General features: G+C 56.5%; 1 protein-coding gene across 4 annotated transcripts in view; it reads left to right on the top strand.

The window, feature by feature from the left end:
- Window positions 1–15,883, top strand: part of TRABD2B (TraB domain containing 2B) — a 220,599-nt gene extending 204,716 nt beyond the window's left edge. Inside the window, exons 5-6 of one of the 4 annotated variants that reach the window (XM_057534735.1) lie at window positions 2,737–3,006; window positions 11,410–15,883. In XM_057534735.1, the coding sequence (XP_057390718.1) occupies window positions 2,737–3,006; window positions 11,410–11,771 (632 nt within the window). In that variant the 3' untranslated portion in view covers window positions 11,772–15,883. The remainder of the gene's footprint in view (window positions 1–2,736; window positions 3,007–11,409) is intronic. The other 3 variants (XM_007164760.3, XM_057534747.1, XM_057534744.1) reach the window with 3 other exon arrangements.
- The last annotated feature ends 1,492 nt before the right edge of the window (window positions 15,884–17,375 follow it).

The following is a 17,375-nucleotide window of genomic DNA, read 5'->3' as shown; positions in this document are numbered from 1 at the left end:
TGCCCACACCTGGTCCTCACCTTCCTCTGACCACACCTTCTCATTGCTGCCTCTTGGCAGCAATTCCCTCACCTGACTTTCTTGCCAGGGCACACTCGCTCCGCCCAGAGAGCCGTATAGCGCATACAGTGGCCAGCCTCTCTTCCTTTGTGGGTTTTCTGTCCCCCTCAGGCTGGAAGCTGCCTGAGGGCAGGGGCCAGCTGGGTTCACCTGTGGCCCACAGTGCCAGCACCAGGCCGGGCACGAAGAGGCATCAGCATGTGCTAGAAGACAATGACAGAACCCTGAAACCCGGGGCTTCCATGCAACTTGTGCACCAACCGGTGCAGGAGCCTTCCTCACAGGGGTGGCCAGAGTGTGATTTCGACCCCTGTCCGTGATGTTATAAAATCCAGAGTCCAAAAGAAGCTTGAATAATCATAGCTAATGTTTATTGACTGTTCACTGTGTGTTGGGCTCTAAGCGCTTTTAACTCATTAAATCCTCACAACAACCCCGTGAGGCAGGAACTATGAGTATCCCCACCTTAAAGTTGAGGAAGCTGAGGCCCAGGGAGGTGAAGCCACTTGCAGAAGGACACACAGCTCATGTCAATGGCAGTCTAGCTCTAGGGCCTTCCTAAGGTCCTCACCACAACCTGTACTGCCTCAGGGGCTGGGGGTGGGGCTCAGGGGTGGGAGGGCTCAGAAATGACTGCAGCCTTGCTCTTCACTCTGCAAAGATGAGGCCTGGGGCCTTGGGCCTCTGGTCTCCCAGCTCCAGGCTGATGCCCTCCCCCGTCTCTGTGGCACTTCTGGAGGAACTTATAAACGTTCTCACCTTGGACTCCTCCCTCTTCTCATCTTCTGAGTCAGCCTGACCAGACCGCTCTTCCTGACCACTGGAGCCCAGCACAGATCAGTTTGTACCGGGCCAAGGGTAGGCGTGAGTTGGAGGGACGAGGGACCCAAGGTAGCCTCGGGGACAAGGCCTTCCTCAAGCTCCTCCTCAGAGCCCCAAGGACCTCCACCTCAAAGCTCATTGTGTGGGTCCGGACGGGGCGGGGGGCGGGCAGGCCGGCGAGGCTGCCTCGGCTCCTATTCATCTCAGAGCCCGGGCATTGGAACAGGTATCCCCCCACTCCCCGCAGGCCCCGCTCTCAGCCGGAGTCTCGGAGTGCAGGCTGATGTCCTGTGGGTGGGGTGAGGGGGGCGGAGATGCCGAGGAGGCCCCAACAATAAAAGCCATCATCAGCCACAGGTGCTTCCTGGATCCGTCTTTTTGTCTGCCTGTTTTGAATTATCTCCCCAGCAGCTGCGGCATCTCCTGGACCCTGGGAATCTGGGGTTGCCGTGGGGGCTGGAGGAGGGCAGGCTGAGCTGATGGCCTTCTGTCCTTCAAGGAGAGAGAAGCCCCTCACCCCATCGTGCCCGCGGGAGCGGAGTCGGGGGACAGCCTCCCTTGGGCGCCGGCTTGCCTTTACAATTCTCGGGACCAGGACCAACTTCCCCCAGGGTCAGATGTCCCCAGAAGGAACTCCGTTTGGACCACAGAGAGGGAAGAATAAAAGGGAGAGGAGCAGAGGGTGTTCCCGGGCCAAGGGGTGTCTGCGCACCGCTGTATGGAATGTGGGGTCCACGCCACACACTTAACCGCACGTCAGTGCCTGCTGCAGACAGCTCCGTTTGCTCGAGGGTGACATTAAAGAGAGGCCGGTTCTGTGCCAGGCACTATGTTAAGACCTCGTCTCTTGCATCCTCATGACAACCCTATGAAGTGAGTAGTATTAACTCCGTTTATAGCCAGCTGTTGCTTGGACACTTGTGTCCCTGCCCTTAGTCACATAGCCTGGAAGGTGCAGAGCCAGGATGTGAACCCGTGTCTGTCTGCCTCCACCTTGAGTTCCACCCTGCTCAACACTGTCCTGCCTCCCCTGAAAAGGTGCTCAGGAGACCAGTGTTGAATGCATGAGTGGACGGTTGGACAAATGACACAGCAACAACGTTAATATTTCATATTTAAGGAAGTTAATTACTGAAGTGTTTCAGCTGCTATTTGCCAGGCACTGTTCTGAGTGCTTTTCCTGTTTTAACTCACAAAATCATTGTGATGCCGCTAGGAAGTACCAGCTGTAATATCCCCATTTTCCAGAGCAGGAGACTGAGGCACAACACAGGGAAGTTGGGTAACTCGCCTCAAGTCCCTCAGCCAGAGCTTGTTGAATGAACGAGACCCTGACCAAGATCAGATATGCTCCCAGAAACCTGCCCAGGGCTCACTCTCTCACTCCTGCTAGTCTGGGCTCAAATGTCACCAACAGGGACCAGACTGTCCTCCCTGCCAACAACGCCCCCTCCCCCCACGGCCCACGCTCTCCCTCCTGCCCCTGCTTTATTTTTCTCCTCAGCAGTTATCACCATCTGACATCTGGCCCATCTTACTCTCTGTCTCCCGCTTCGGAATGTAAGCGCTAAGAGGGCAGGGGCTTTGTCTATTTTGATCACTATTAACACCCATCACCTAAAAAGTTCCTGGTGCCAGGTAGATGCTCCATAAATATCTACTGAATCAATAAATGAAAGAATGAACCGAAGCTCTATCTCGCAACACCAGGCGATGGTTTTCCTGGGTGACCCTCAGCCGGGCACCCTGGCATCTTCTCCTGCCGTGACAACTTTCCCACTGAATCGCGTGCCCCGTCGCACCTGAATGACATGCCCCAACACGCGTGCCTCATGTGCGGTTGCCCCTTTCCAGCCCTGTTGCCCGGAGCCCGGCACCTCCACCCGAGGGGACGTCGGCGAGCCCCGCCCAAGCGACCCCAGCTGCTGCCATCCCTGCGGTCCCCTCGGCAGCCCCCACGGCCCCGCCTGAGGAGGAGGACCCAGCCCTGTCCCCGCACCTCCTGCTCCCCGACAGCCTCAGCCAGCTGGAGGAGTTTGGGCGGCAGAAGAAATGGCACAAGAGGCAGAACAAACACCAGCGGCCGCGGCAGTTCAATGACCTCTGGGTCCGCATCGAGGACAGGTGAGCTGGGAGGGGCAGGTCTACCGGGAGCTGGGCCTCTGTCTGGTCAGCCTACCTGAGACCCTCCCAGGGCCAGACACACTCTGTTATCCGCACGCCTGGCTCTAAGGAAGCGTGGCAGGTGGGTACTCGATCGGAAACTGGCTAGTCCCTGTTCACAGAGGCTCCTCCTGTTCATCCTTCGGGGTTCGTAGAGCACGCTTACACCTGACTTTCCAGTTTTCTCCATTTAAAGGTGAAGGAATAGAAGCTTCCTTCAGGTGCAGTGGACAAAAGTCTGCTTTGCCCTTAGCTTTCTTGGATGCATGATGGGTGCAAAGCGGACCCCATTTGTCCCATGGGCCAGAAGGTGAAAGCAGGAGAAAATGGAACAGGCCGGCCAAATCAGAAAGCTGTGAGCTCTCTGGGCCTGGATGGCCTGAGCAGCCGACACGATGGCAGGGAGGCTGCAAGAGGTATCCTGTGTGCAAGAGAGACATGGCAGATGATGGCGTGGGCTCTGTCTCAGGAGGGGCTGGGGGATTTGTGATAAAACCTTGTTGGAGATGGGCAGGTGCAGAAATCATCCTACTGTACTGATACCTGTCTGTCCTCTGCCTGTGTGTCTGCCTGCACCACTCCCTTGGCCTGTCTGTCACCAAAGCTCCTGCTGTAACCAAGATGCCGTCTTCCAACCTCCACCTGCAGGCTCAGCACAGAGCGGTCTCCCTTGATTGCACTTTTGGGCAGAAATCTCCACATCTGGTGAATAGCATCACCAGAGCACCCAGGGAGTGACTGTCAGGGAAGGACAGAGTCCTGCCCACTGCAGTAGCCCTGCCCTGGACATTGTGATCCAGCACTGGGCCCTCGGAGACTCAGAGTCTCCACGTGGACCCTACAAATCATCATCTGGGATTTTCCTCAGCATCCCCGGAAATAATCACCTTGGATACTTGTTAAATAATACCCCAGGCCCCACCACAGACCTCGTGTATTGGAATGTGTGGCACAGGGGCTTGGGAAGCCATGTGCTGAATGTGTACTGAGTCTTCTGAGCAGCTTTGGGAAACGCAGACCCAGCTCTGCATTTATAGATGGTGAACCAAGGCCCGGGGTGGGATCTTGTCCAGGGTCATACAGGAACCCCCTTCATGACCTTCCCTCAGCCAGGTCTCTGAGTCATAGACAAAAAGTTGACATAGTCCAATCCACTGTCTTAAAGTACAGGGTGTGCGCTGTCTTAAAAAGACTTCCAGCAAGTAAAGTAAGAGTCCATTCCTCCTTTGGGCCTGTGTTGGCTTCAAAGCGCCTAACTTGGGTTCCTGGGAAACGTGCTTCTGCAGAGGCCCCACCGGCCCAGCCTGCCCAAGGTGGAGGCACTGCTGTAGCTATATTGGCCTCGACACAGTTGGCTCGTGTGCCCAGCATGGGCTGCTTCCTTCCCACCGGGAGTGAGGGCACAGAGTTACCAAGAACCACTTCTCAGCCCTGGGGAGGCTCGCAGGCTGCCGGGGAGGCGCTGGCAGCCCATAAAGCACTCCAATCAGGCCATTCCCCCAGGGCCCCGATCAACCCGCTGGGCAACCAGACCCTGCCAGCAGTGGGTCCAGCCCACAGGGTGACAGGAGGCTGGGCTGCCAGCTCCAGCCACGGACCCCCAGCCCCTAACCACGCCTGAAATGTAAATTTCAGCAAATGACTCCAAACAGTTTCCTTTTCACAACACGTCTCTCTGAAACACAGAACCTGGTTTCAGGAGAAGGAAACAGCTTTTCTTTGGCAAGAGGAAACCCCTTCTCAGTCCCAACAGGTAAATTGTGGCTGGATAACTTTCTTCCATCTGGTTGGGTTGGAGAAGGAAATTTCCACCAACCGGCAGCCTATTTGTTGAAAGTTTCTCTGCGTCGCAGGGAAGTCGGCCCTGAGGTCCCAGAGGGGCCCAGGTGCAGGGCACAGCTTCCGTCACTCCTGGGTCTCACCCCACCCATCCTCCTAGCATTCCCAAGTTTCCTATTCTCCAATAGGGAGCAGAGGAGAGCTCTCTGGAGGGAGACCTGGGGCCCATTTGTAGCCCTTCTGACAGTATTGTTTTCCTTGGAGCTTTAATTCCGTTCAGAGTTTTCTCATTTGCTTCCCCCTAAATCCCACCGGGTCCATCCCCTGCTCTCCATCCCCTCTCCCAGCTCATCTCCCAGCTCATCTTCCACCTGTGATCTTACGGCGGGGCCCTAACAGGTCTCTGGCCCCTAGCTGTGTCCCAGCACATTACCCTCCTCAGCCTGAGATTCCCAGTGCTTTCCCTCGCCCGCCCCACCAAGTAAACTTCCTGCTGCTCGCCTGGATGCAGAGCCTTTGCCTCCTTCCCGCCTCACCTGCTGGCCCTCCTCCTGCGGGATACCTGGGCCCCGTCCTGGCCAAGCTGTGTGCTGCCCTGCAGTGGACCATGCACGGCCCACCCCCACCTTTGTCCTTGCTTCTCTCTCTGCGGGGGGTGGATGTGAGTGGACACTTGCTGAGCTCCTGCTGTGCCAGCCACTGACATCCCTCACATCCCCCAGCCCTGTCAAGAGTCCAGGAAGTAGGCTTCGCTTGACCAAGGAGGAAACTGAGGCTCAGCCAGGTCAGGTAACTTGCCCAAGATCTTGCAGCAAGTCAGGTATGGAGTCAGAACCTACAGAATCAGGGCTGTCTGATGCTGAGGGTCACATTCGTCCAGCACCACGCAGACGCCCCTGCTGCCCTCGCCTGGCAAGCGTCTCCTCCCCTCTCCCCATCCTCCCCACAGCGTGTTCCCTGTGCTCCTCTCCCCTGCATCCCATAGCCTCCCCCTGCCGACCGTGGGTATCCCGTGGGTGCCCCTGTCCTGGCACAGTTCCACAGATGGCAGTCGCTCGCTTGTGTTTCTAGGCCGGGAGGCCCTGGGGACCAGAGCTGGGCTGGACTTCTCTGGGTCACCGGAGGCCTCGCTGAGGGTTTGTTGACTGCATGCATGAGTGAGAGAAGAGGGGAGAGAGTGGGGAGAGGGCCGAAGTGCCACCTGGAGCAGGCTGGCCTCGCCTCGCCCCTCATTACCCCAGATGTAAACACACCGAAGGAAGTTTAGAGAAGCAGCAGCCCGTGGCAGGATGATTTATGGGGACCTGTGAAAGGGGCCCGGCATGTGTCCGCAGATGGCTGTGCAGCAGCGGCAGAGTGGTCTCAGGGAACTCCCGCATCTGAGAGCCAGGAGCAGGCAGCAGGGCTGTGACCAGGGGGCACGCCAGGGAGGAGACCATTGCCACGCTAGCTGTGTGCAGGGCACTGCCCCAATCACTCGGATCTGTGACAATCCTTGGTTTCTCCTTTTGCACAGTTAGGGCCTTGACTGACCTCTGGGGGTCATGCCAGCTCTGTTGTTCTCCCAGTCCCCCAGTGGGTTGGATAAACAAGGGAGCAGAGCACTGGGCCATCGGGAAGGACAGTCATGAGGGGGCAGGTGCAGGGAAGAGAGCGTTTCCCGGGCTCCGGGCTTGGCCGGAAGCCAGGTGCAGAGGTGGGCGTCTGTGTGTGGTGACTGCAGAGCCCTGTAGGTGCCACCATGCAGGGACGGGGGTGCAGGACACACATGCACAGGGGGTCATTGGCCTCCTGGGCCTCAGTTTCTCCAGAGGTTTGAGCAGATGGCCCGAGCCCCCGCAGAGGGGAAGAGAACCGTTTCCCCTCCCCCTGGGCCCCTGGGAGGGCTCTGCACGCCTCCCTCTGACCTGCCATCCTGCCCTGAGGTTCTCCAGCTCACCTTTCCCCCAGCACAGCCAGGCTTTCTCCTGGTACCCTTCAGGGTGCTCAGCATCTCTGCATGAGGCCAGGACCTCGTCTGATTAGAGGACGATACGCCCAGGAGAAATGGGGAGCAGGGTCACTCAGCGGATAAAAGCTCAGATGAATTCAGGCAGAATCCCCAGCCCCTCCTCGTACTTGCTCGGAGGCTTAGAATAAAAAGATGGTGCTTATAAAGCGGTGAGCTGGCCTCAGACCCCTGGTGACACTCCGTAACAGCTGTCCTCAGCGTTGGTAGCTGACTCTCAGAGTCTGGTCTAGGATGCCACACGCCCCATCTCCCAGCAGGAAGCGGCTCCTGGGCCTTCAGTGCATATTAGGCTTAAATGAGCCCCTGGGTGAGCACATCGTTAAACAGGAGCGAGTTGGCTACACGCAGGGTGCCCAGCCCGTGTCCAGTGCTGGTGGGGATAGAGCAGGAAGAGTCGTGGGTCATGGCCAGACCCTGTGGTGCAGCCGAAAGAGCCCTGGAGTCACGGCCACTCTGCCTGTGCCTGGCGAGGAATCCAGCCAGCGAGGGCTGGAGGGCTGGGGGCCCTGAGGGTCGAAGTGACCCAGTGAGGGGAGAGTGAAGGCATTCCCAGCAGAGAAGACCATGTGGCCAAAGGCCTGGAGGCTGGCGTGGGCCTTAGATACCAGGACAGGGAGCTATGGGCAAGCCGGTCACTTTAGATCTCTGCCTGCGTCTGACCGGTCTGCCCAGACAGTTCCAGCCGGATCACATCGCGAGCTCCACCCCAGCCAGCAGGGCCACCCGTCAGCCGGGCCCTCGTGCCCCCAGCTCCATCTCCACTTTGTCTCCTCAGAATCCTCTGAGGAACCCACCACCTTCGTATTGCAAGAAAGCCACAGCTCCAAGACTCCCCAGACCCAGCCCTGATGGCTCTTAGAGACCCTCTAGTGCCAGGATTGGGGCCCTACTCCAGGAAGCCCTACAGATGAGACTTGAGGCAGCCAGCTGACACATCTCAGGCACCAGCCCTGCTTTCCTGTGCTTTATACCTTGGGCTTCTGCCTATGATCTCACTTCTGGCTTCTGCTGCTAGAAAACATTTTAAAGTCCAAGGGTCTGATCCTGCTCCTTCGTTGTACACACGGGGAAGCTGAGGCCTAGAGGGCAGGACCTGCCCAAAGTCACACAGCGAACGGGGACATCGGGCTCTGCCTTCCACCCAGGCAGAGGGCCTTTTCCCACACAAGGGGCCCTGTCGGCTCCGAGCGCACTCGGCCCTTGGTGCCAGCCGTCTGCGGAGCCTGGGAACACTCAGAGTGTTTGGTTTGGCTTCGAGGCCACTCTGCCATGAGACGCTGTTCCCCAGCATGGGCCTGGGGTGGGGCTGGGATCTGGACTGGGCTTTGTGAGCAGAGTGGGCCCAAGAGGTGGGGGCATTTGGAGGGGCTTTCTGTCCACACCCCACTAACCTCACCCCGTTTTCCTGGGACTCCTTCCAAGCAATAATTCCCCCACTCAGGCTCCAAGGGGGAGTTTGCATCTTTGGTTTTCAAAGTGTGAAAGCAAATGCCTTTGGGCGCCTTGTGAGACATAGTTTTCATGATTCCTACTTGGTCCTTCTTCTGACAGCGGGGGCTGCTGGGCCCCTCTCTGGGCACCCCAAGTGGCAGCTCAGCCTCCTCTCCTGAGGCCAGCCTTCCTGGCCTCCCAGCTGCTCGGGCTGGAAAGATGGGGCAGCAGCTGGGAGGAACCCTTCATTAGAAAAGAAGGGGAGGGAAGGGACTGCGGTAGTGATCCTGCTGGGTGTGGGCACAATACCCTCCAGGGGCTGAGGCCACAGGGGGCCTCCTCTCTGACCCTGGCAAGCCTCCACCCATGGGTGTGCGAGGTCTCTGCAGGAAGAACCATGCTTCACTCCCGTGCTCTCTGTCTCCGCAGTTAGGGACGGCACCACAGCCCAGCTGGGGCTGGGGAGGCAGACAGCCTGGTGCACGTCTTCAGGCTCAGTTTCCCCATCTTGAAAATGGGAATAATGATAAGATGACACATGTATAGCATCAAGCACAGTGTCTGCCGGCACACAGGAAGTGCTCCATAAGTGGAGGATGCTTTTAGTGAGAGAGACAAGGACACACACATAATAATAGTGCTAAAAATAGCCAACACCATACATCACTTCCGGTGCGCCTGGCAATGTTCTAAGCACCTTACATATGAAACCCATTCAAACCTCGTGCGCATAAATAGGTGCCAATGACACAGTGTGATCAGTGAGAAATGCGCAAGGCTTCATGGGAGCCTCAACTCTCCCAGGTGGCCTTAGGGGCAGGAGGACAGATCAAAGAGGCCTCCAGGTGAGGAGACATTGAATCAGGCCTTCAAAGGTGAGTCAGAAAATGGCAGCAGGACATTAGGTGTGACTGGGGATGGTGGTGTGTGCTGGGAGAGACCAGAAAGGTGAGGTCAGCCTGCACCAGGTCATGTGAGAGGTCTTGGGTGCTCTGAAGGCCGGCATGGGGTGAGAGGTACAATGTGCCGGATTTGGGGGAGTCATAAGGGGCATTCGAAGCTGCCTGGTCTGCCCCCTCCCTTCCGGTGCTTCCCACACAATTTCTGTTCAGGAACACCTTCCTGCCACCCATGGTGTGTGACAAGCATTTGCTCCCTCCTCTCCTGATTAGTTCTCTGGGAATTTCTATAGACAGAGGAACACACATCACAACTGTAGAGTCCAGGGTGAGAAGGACCTCACACAAGGATGTGGTGGGTTCCTGCGGCCACAGCATGACCAGGACTAGAGCAGAGGGGGAGGGACAGGACAGGGAGTGACAAACCCCTCCTTTTCTGAGGGCACACGGACACGGATGCCAGAGCAGAGGTCCCAGACCCCGTGCAGGCAGGGATGTGCTTATGACCCCCGGGGTCCCTGCCCACCACCCCCTGAGGCTGAACCAGGCTGTGTGAGAGGGTCCGGCCGGGACAGAGGTGGGGCTGGGCTGCAGTGGTGATGATTACAGAGCTCACCGTGGTGATATGGCCAGTTGTCGGGGCCTCATGCCCAGCATGTGGAAACATGGCCAGTGTGGGACCGGGGAGGGGGGGGGATCCCAGCTGACCTGGGGAGTGAACGGCCCATCAGGGAGGGAGGGTAAGCACTGGAGAGCAGGCAGTGTCCCACGTGAAGGAGGCTGCCCGCTCTGCAGATGCCCAGGGAGGTGCAAGCTTCCTGCCCCGCCATCAACTGCTGGTGAGCACCCACTGGGTGCCCGGTTCAGATCCTGTCCCTGCCGTGTGTCCTGGAGCAAGTTACTTACCCTCTTTGTGCCTTGGTTTCTTCACAAGTAAAATGGGATAATAGTCTTACCTGCCTCGTAGTGTTGTCATGAGGATTAGATGTTAACGGGTCCTATGTGCTGGGCACAGATGCCGCCGGGAGTGCCCTCAGCCATGTGCAAGCTGGACTCGCGGCCTTCACGGCTGACTGCAGTGTCACCTCTTCCAGGAGGCCATCCGGGCTCCACACTGGGTTGGGGCCCCTCTGTGCGCCCCCTGCCCCTGGCCTTCCCCTCCCATCTTTGACCCTCTGGGGTGATGGGGTTTGTCGGATCCTCCCCCTGCATCTCGCTCTGCCTCCTGCCCCCAGGGGCTGCACAGGGCAGGTGTGGGCTCAACGCTTCTGGGGCCCAGCCCTTTCCTTCATCCCAGAGCCTTCTCCCCCTTGGTCTCTCTTTGTTATGCCTCCATCATTGTCAACTCTCTTCCCCAGTCCCTGTCCTGCTCTCTGCCCCTCTCTTTGTTCATCATTTCCTATCTCTCTATCCAGGACCTGAGCCGGTAACCTGGTCCTGGCCCCTGCCCTCCCCCCGACTTCCCGATGCCACCAAGTGCTGGCCTCGGCCCGCCAATTCCTTCTGCACTCCATCTCTTTTTATTTCTCTGTCTCGGTACTTCCCTCTCTTTCACGTAGGCTTCCTTGAGCCGAGAACCTCACCCATGACCTCCAAACTGGCTTCTATTTTTATACGTTCATGAGGGACCGCCTTCACTGACACTCCCTGTGATCAGGCAGAGTGAGCCCACCAGGGCGCCTGCCCCCCGAGGCACCGCCCCGCTCCCTCTGTGACCTGGCCCAGGGAGCCTCGCTGAGCCTCCGTTTTCTCATCTGGTGAAAGGGGGTGGTGCGCCCCGTCGAACGTTTGTTTTGAGGACCAGAGATGCTACTTATAAAGTGCGGATTCCCAGGGGGCGCTCAGTAAACGATAGCCGTGATAATGAGGGTGAGATGGGGCGGTTGTGTGTTTTGTTTTGTTTTCTGTTTATTTCAGACTGGGGAGGGGAGGGCAGCAGGAGGCCAGGGGCACCTGCATGCAGAGGTGTGAGGGCTGCCTGCTGCAGCGTGACCCCAGATGGATCTCCTCCGAAACACTTCAGTTCTCTCTGCCTGGGACCCAGTACTCTTGAGTGGTCACCCTTGAGGCTGGCTGTGTGGCTCTGGGCTGCTCACTTTCCCTGTCTGAGCCCTTTGTTTCCTTCTCCATTTTATGAGGAAAAAACCAGATTCAATAAAAAGTTGGATCTGAACCCTAAGACCACAGCCCAGGACAAGGCTGCTGAGAGGCTGTTCCACGTTCCACGTATTTTTCTCCCTCCAGCACCACCGCCTCGCCACCACCACTGCCCTTCCAGACCACGCACAGCTCCGGAACGGCCAAGCCCCCCTTCCAGCTGTCCGACCCGCGCCAGCAGCAGGAAGAGCCGGGGCTGGCCAGCAGCTCAGCGCCCAGCCGCTCACAGCCCGCCCTGGGCCTCCTCCCCGCCATCGCTGCCGGCATCACAGCCCCCTTCCTGCTGCACACCCTCGGGCTCTCCTGACCTCGGCCGCCCACCTCCCTGCCGGGTGCAGAGAAAGAAGCCAGAGAAACCGACGGGAGGGTCTGCGGCCACACCCACGGCCCCTGCCACCACCTCCAGGGGCGCCGGACACCTCATGGGTAGTCCAGACGGGATCCGTTAGAACACTAGAGCTTTACTGTACCCGAGTTACATCTTCTTTTTTGTAGAAGGATCTTAATTTCCCATAGTGCTATGGGGCTGTTTTGTAAAATATGTGTCCATATTAAAAAAGGAAAATGTATTTATTCTACTGATGAAACTATTTTTATGTGGCTAATGTTAATAACACTTTAACTAGCCCCATCGCCAACCCAGGAGGTGAACCCAGGTTGCCAGGACATCTGCGACCTCATGGGGACCGTGGCTTTGAACTGGCTTGCTTCTGGATCAGCGGAAGCCTCCAGCAACCAGGTTTGGCTTCCCCCACTGCGGGGACCTCAGAGGGAGGGGCAGGCAGACAGGCTTAGCTTTTGTGAAGCTGGATTTGGGAGCCAGAGATGTGAACGCTAACGGTCCTTCCTTCCCCTGGATGAATCCTGGGGCTGGGAAGGTACTTTAGGAAAGAGAATGCTGCTATTTTGAAAACCCTGAGTGTCTGTGAACTGGCCCTCCAGACCTCTTGGTATGTGTTCCAGCCAAAGCACTTGGGTGGGGGAAGGGATGTTGGTGCTGAAGGAAGTGGTCCCACAGCCCCATGTGACACATGGTTAAACTCACCAAAGAGAGTAAGGTTGTTGCCCCAGGTCACAAAGCAAGTGGGAGATCAGGGCCATGAGTCCAGACCTCCCTGTTCTGATATCGTTAATCCAGCTTGGCTTACAGGAGAGGCTGTTGAAGTCACGGCCAAGTGGAGTGAGCTGAGCCGAAGGACAGGAGTGGGCACTGAAGGGCAGTTTTAGAGGCAGGGCCTCTAGGAATCCCATGGTAATGATACTTGTAATGAGAGCTGCCATTTGTCCAGAGCCTGCAGTGTGGCAGGCATTTTGCACATTCACTTTATCACAGATCCTCACGCCAGTTCTGTGAGATGTGATTGGCCCCGTTTCACAGATGAGGAAACTGAACCCCCATAAGAGATAAAGGGACTTGTTCAATGTCACCCAGCCCGGACGTGGCCCTAGATCAGTGTGATTCAAAAGCAATGCTTGTCTCCTAGATCATAGTCTGTGGTGGTCTCTTTGCACAGGGAATCTCCAAGGGAGGCAGGTCTCACCCAGATGGGCCGGCTCACGCTTCTTACTCCAGCCAGAGAGACCACTTGGCTACAGTAATCATGTTGGTCCCTCTAGCCAAAGGGCTCTGGCAACAGGCTCTCCCACGTGTCCCATGTCCGGACTTGTCGTATCTTGAAGCCGATGAGAGGTTTTCCTGCCGAATCAGAGAGGCTGGAGGATAGCTGTGATGGGCCTGGTAAGGCAGAGCAGCCAAAGAGAGGCAAGCAGGCCACTGAGACTCAGAGAAACTGACCAGCTCCTCTGTCCTCAAGGTGGTGGCTGAGAAGGCAGAGGACCCAGGTTGGTTGCCTCCCAGCCCTGAACCCTCACTGGGCTGGCAGCTCATCAATTACAGAGTCCCGGAACCCAAGAGCAGAAAGGGCCCCTCGTTTGACAGATAATAACAGTGAGAGTAAAAATAAGGCCCAGAGAGGTGAGGCATTTCCCCAAGGCTGCACAGCTGAGCAGGTCTGCTGACTCCCAGCTCAGTGCTCCCCAGCATGACTGCACCATGGGCTTCCCTGGCAGGCCTGGTAGTGTCTGATTAGAATCAGGGCCATTGTGCCTAGCTTGGCAGCTGTCTCCCTTCTGAGACAGTAGAATTCTGGGCAGCTCGTTGGATGGTCAGAAGTCCCACAGGCATCTTGGCAGGCAGCTGAATTCTTTTTAGCTCTGACCCAGATGGATGTGTTTGAACTTGAGATCTGGCAGGAGCCCTGAGCTCTGCTTCAGAGGGTCCAGCCAGCCCCATGGGTACCACACTGTAAACTGAACTTGACCCCAGCCAAGGCTGGAGTCCGTTTATCCTTGGCAGAAATGTGACTTCCTATTTCTGAGCAGGAAGGGGCTTAGCTGACTTATAAAGCAGACTCAGAAGGCCTGCTGGACATCAAATACATCGTGCAGAGTGCTATTTGGATGAGATAAGTGTAAAGGAATTAGAAACACACAGGCCAGATTTCCCGCTGTTCAGGGCAGAGTGTGGCATGAGATGTATTGAGATGGAGCTTGAGGTTAATTAAAGATGAAGCATTTGGTAAACAGTCCACGCATCTGACCGCATGCCCAGATCTGTACCAGGCACGGTGCCAAAGAGGTAAATTAATGCAGTGTGTGATTATCAAACACACACAGTGCCAGGCTCTGTGTTGGGGCCAAATCTAGCCGCCTTCCTTGGCCTAGAGGAACTCATCATCAAGATGCAACAAGCAGCCCAATCCTAGGTTCTTAGAAGGAACTTTAAAGGTCATTCTGTCCAGGCCCGTGATCACAGGCAGATGCCCCCAGATCCCTCCTCTGGGCAGGCTGGGAGATCCCAAACTCTCCCTCCACCAAGCACTCGAGTGTTTAAAGAAAGCCACGTGGGCAGCTGATGGATGGGCCAATTGATCAGGTAGACATGTGCTGATGGGACAGCCAGAGCCAGTGTGAGTTAGGCAGACGTCTGCAGCCTAAGTTCACTGGTCCCTGAGGACCACCCGCTGGCCAGGGTTTGAAATGAACTGAACTTGCTGATGTATGTCGCAGAAGACCCGAGGCACATGTACAGAAATCTGCATGGCTGGGGCACTTGAATTCTCTCTTCCTGGGCCCGGGAACCATCATCCCATCCACAGCCACTCACGTGCTTTGGATGATCTATCCACCACTGCTGCTGACATTTTTTCCAGCACATTCTGTGTGCCTCGCCTCATAAAATGCCCCTGTTGCTCTGAGAGCATCGCGTCCACGTCTTAAGACTTTTACATTTGACCTTGAGGCAGGCAGAGAAGATCAAGGACTGAGAGCCAGCATGTTAGTGGTGGCCCCGGGTCCCGTCTCTCAGGACGACTGACTAAATGACCAAGGGGTTTTCTGGGTCAGGTCAGAATGGCCCTGTCTCCTAATCTCCCTCTGGGCTGTTCTGAGCACCAGCAGCCCGGTGAAGGCAGGGATGGTAAAGGTGTGTGAGTCAAGCTGCAGGGAGCTGCAGAGGGCCACTGAGGGCCCCTCCGGCTCTGAGAGTCAAAGATCTAGAGTCTATGAAGCATGGAAGCTTGTGCTGACTGGCAAGTTTGCCTTTGCACAGAAAAACTATGACCAGATTTTCCTCACACTAAATGCTCTGTCACCCAGTCCCTGGCCTCAGCTAGAGTTGGGCTGGCCCAGGGACTCAGGACCGTTGTCCCACCTGCCCAGTCTCCATCCTGGGGCCATGATCACAAGGGATCCCAAAGAAAGGTCCTCCACCAAAGGGAAAGTATAGGAAAATGCCATGAAGGACAAGAGAGGTTCTACCTGGGCATTGCAGCTTTGCTGGTACCCTGTGTGGCAGAGAACAGAACTGGGGCTGGTGACGTGTTCCTCAGCCTGGCTTTCTACACCCTCCACAGTCAGACCCTGCTGACCATGCCAGCCTCGCTTCTCATCTCTCCCACTCTGTGCCTGGCCAGACTGAAGCATATTTGTCATTTCCTGAATAGACAGGATGTTTCACACATGCTGCTTCCTAGGCCTGGAAACGCCCTTCTATTACCCTTAATTGCTCATCCTTTGAGGATCAACTCAGATAGCACCTCCTCCAGGAAGCCTTCTGTGTTGAGACCGTCTATGCCTCTGTTCTCCTATCATACTGTGAGCTCCTCGATGGCAAGGATCATGTGAATTCATCTTTGTATCCTCATCAGACATAAAGGTGGCACTCAAGAGATGTGTAGAGAGGGACGGAGGAAGAAAGGAATGAAGGAAAGAAAGAGGAAGAGAGGCAGACCTTAACTCTGCTAGTGGAATAGTCTTTGCAAAGCCAAAGCTGTGGGAAGATGGCAGGTGCCCCTAGAAGTGCTGAGTTTCCCGTCAGGAGCAGTGTATGAGCAGGGGCAGTAGCACACTGGCTGGAGACGTGGCAGGAGAGTTGAAGTCTTGGCAAGGGAGTGGGGTAGGGTCCCTCCTGGCTCTTTAATGCTCAGGTTCTTTGGACATTGTTATTTTTCCAAAAATTCATCTAAGCAGCCAAAAAAATCACCCGGCCTGGCTGTCTAAACCAGTAAGTTTCAGAAATCAGTCCAGCCTCACCTCCCCGCCCGCCCCCCACCCCCTTTCTTCAACAGCCCAGCCGGGCCTGACGGGAATTGGCAGGCTTGCCTGCTGCCCTGGGGCAGGGGGACTTCTAGGCAGTGGGGGAGGGCTGGACCGGAACCTAAGCCCCTGTTCCCAGCCCAGAGCTCCTTCCCTCCCTGCCCACCCCCGACCCTGGGGGAGAGAAAAGGGGGATATGAGAACTGACTGAGCCCTGCCTGGCCCTTTCCCAGGGGCATCAGCACACCCTCAGCTCTTCCTGCTCTGTCTCCAAACGTGGGCTCTCCCTTGCCAGAGATGCTCTAGATACTCCTTCACGTTGCTGAGTGACCTGGGGCAAGTCCCTGCCCCTCTCTGAGCCTCTATCTCTTCATCTGTCAAGCAGAGACTTTGTTTCCTGCTTGGACTGTTCTAGGGGTTGGGTGGAGCCCCGGGGCTCCACAGTCTTGAGGCTCCACAAAGGTGAGGTGCCGCCCCCTCCCCAGGCCCAGTGCTCGGCTTTCCTCCCAGGACCTGTGGGCCACCATGGAACGGGGAGCATGTGGCAGGCAAGGAAGGGAAAGAGTAGCACGCCTCAAAGGGCCCCTCCATCCCAAGTCCCATTGCGGGGAAAGTGGGCTTTGAACAAGACCCAAGTCAAAGAAGTTGCGGCGGGGCTCTCAGACATCTTGGGCCCCCATTGGCTGGGGCAGCAGGGGCTGATTCTTGGCCAAGAGATGTCCTAGGCCAGAGCAGGGGAAGCCAGAACCCCTGCCCCATTCCTGGGCCTCAAAGAGACTGCAGGACGTCCTGGCCTGACTCTCACTGTGTGACACAAGCTTCAAATCTTAATGTATTGGAAAGGTATTCGTGCTGTTGTTCTTTCAATCACCTCTTCCCTTCACCTCTGTGAATTCTCATGAAGAGTTCTTTAAGAATATAATAGAAGACAAAGAAAGATGCTATTAATGTTATTTTGCCAAAAATATTTTTGTAGCATAATATATTAATAAAAGACATGACGACTTTAACGTGATGGTGTCTCTGCATGCCAATGTCTCCCCTCCTACTGCCGGGGAACGTGTGGGAAATCGCCTTTCCTGGGAGGGCCAGGACCTGAGGCGGTGACGCAGAGGAACTGGCATGGGCCCGTTTTCTACGCAAAAACACAGGCAGGTTCTGGGAGGGTAGTTTGGGCAGGGGTCCAGTGGCTCAAGAGGCTCCATGCCAAGTGGGGTCTGGAGAGCCCTCTCCAGCCATGTTCACCTGAGCAACCAACCTAGAACCTGGCTTCACCCTCGGGGCCCCCTCTTCCTCAATCCTCACTCACCAACACCTACTGATTCGACTTCATTAATCCCTCCACCTCTCTCCACCCTGGTCCAGGCCTCCTCACCCTCCCCTGCCCCCTACAGCTGTGTCCCTTCCGGCCCACTCTCTCCCCTGCAGCTAAAGTGAGCTCTGTAAGCCACAACAAT

The sequence above is a fragment of the Balaenoptera acutorostrata genome, chromosome 1 (assembly GCF_949987535.1).
Source record: "Balaenoptera acutorostrata chromosome 1, mBalAcu1.1, whole genome shotgun sequence".
NCBI lineage: Eukaryota > Metazoa > Chordata > Mammalia > Artiodactyla > Balaenopteridae > Balaenoptera > Balaenoptera acutorostrata.
The sequence above is the reverse complement of the archived record's forward strand: the minus strand, read 5'-3'. Positions and strand labels throughout refer to the sequence as shown.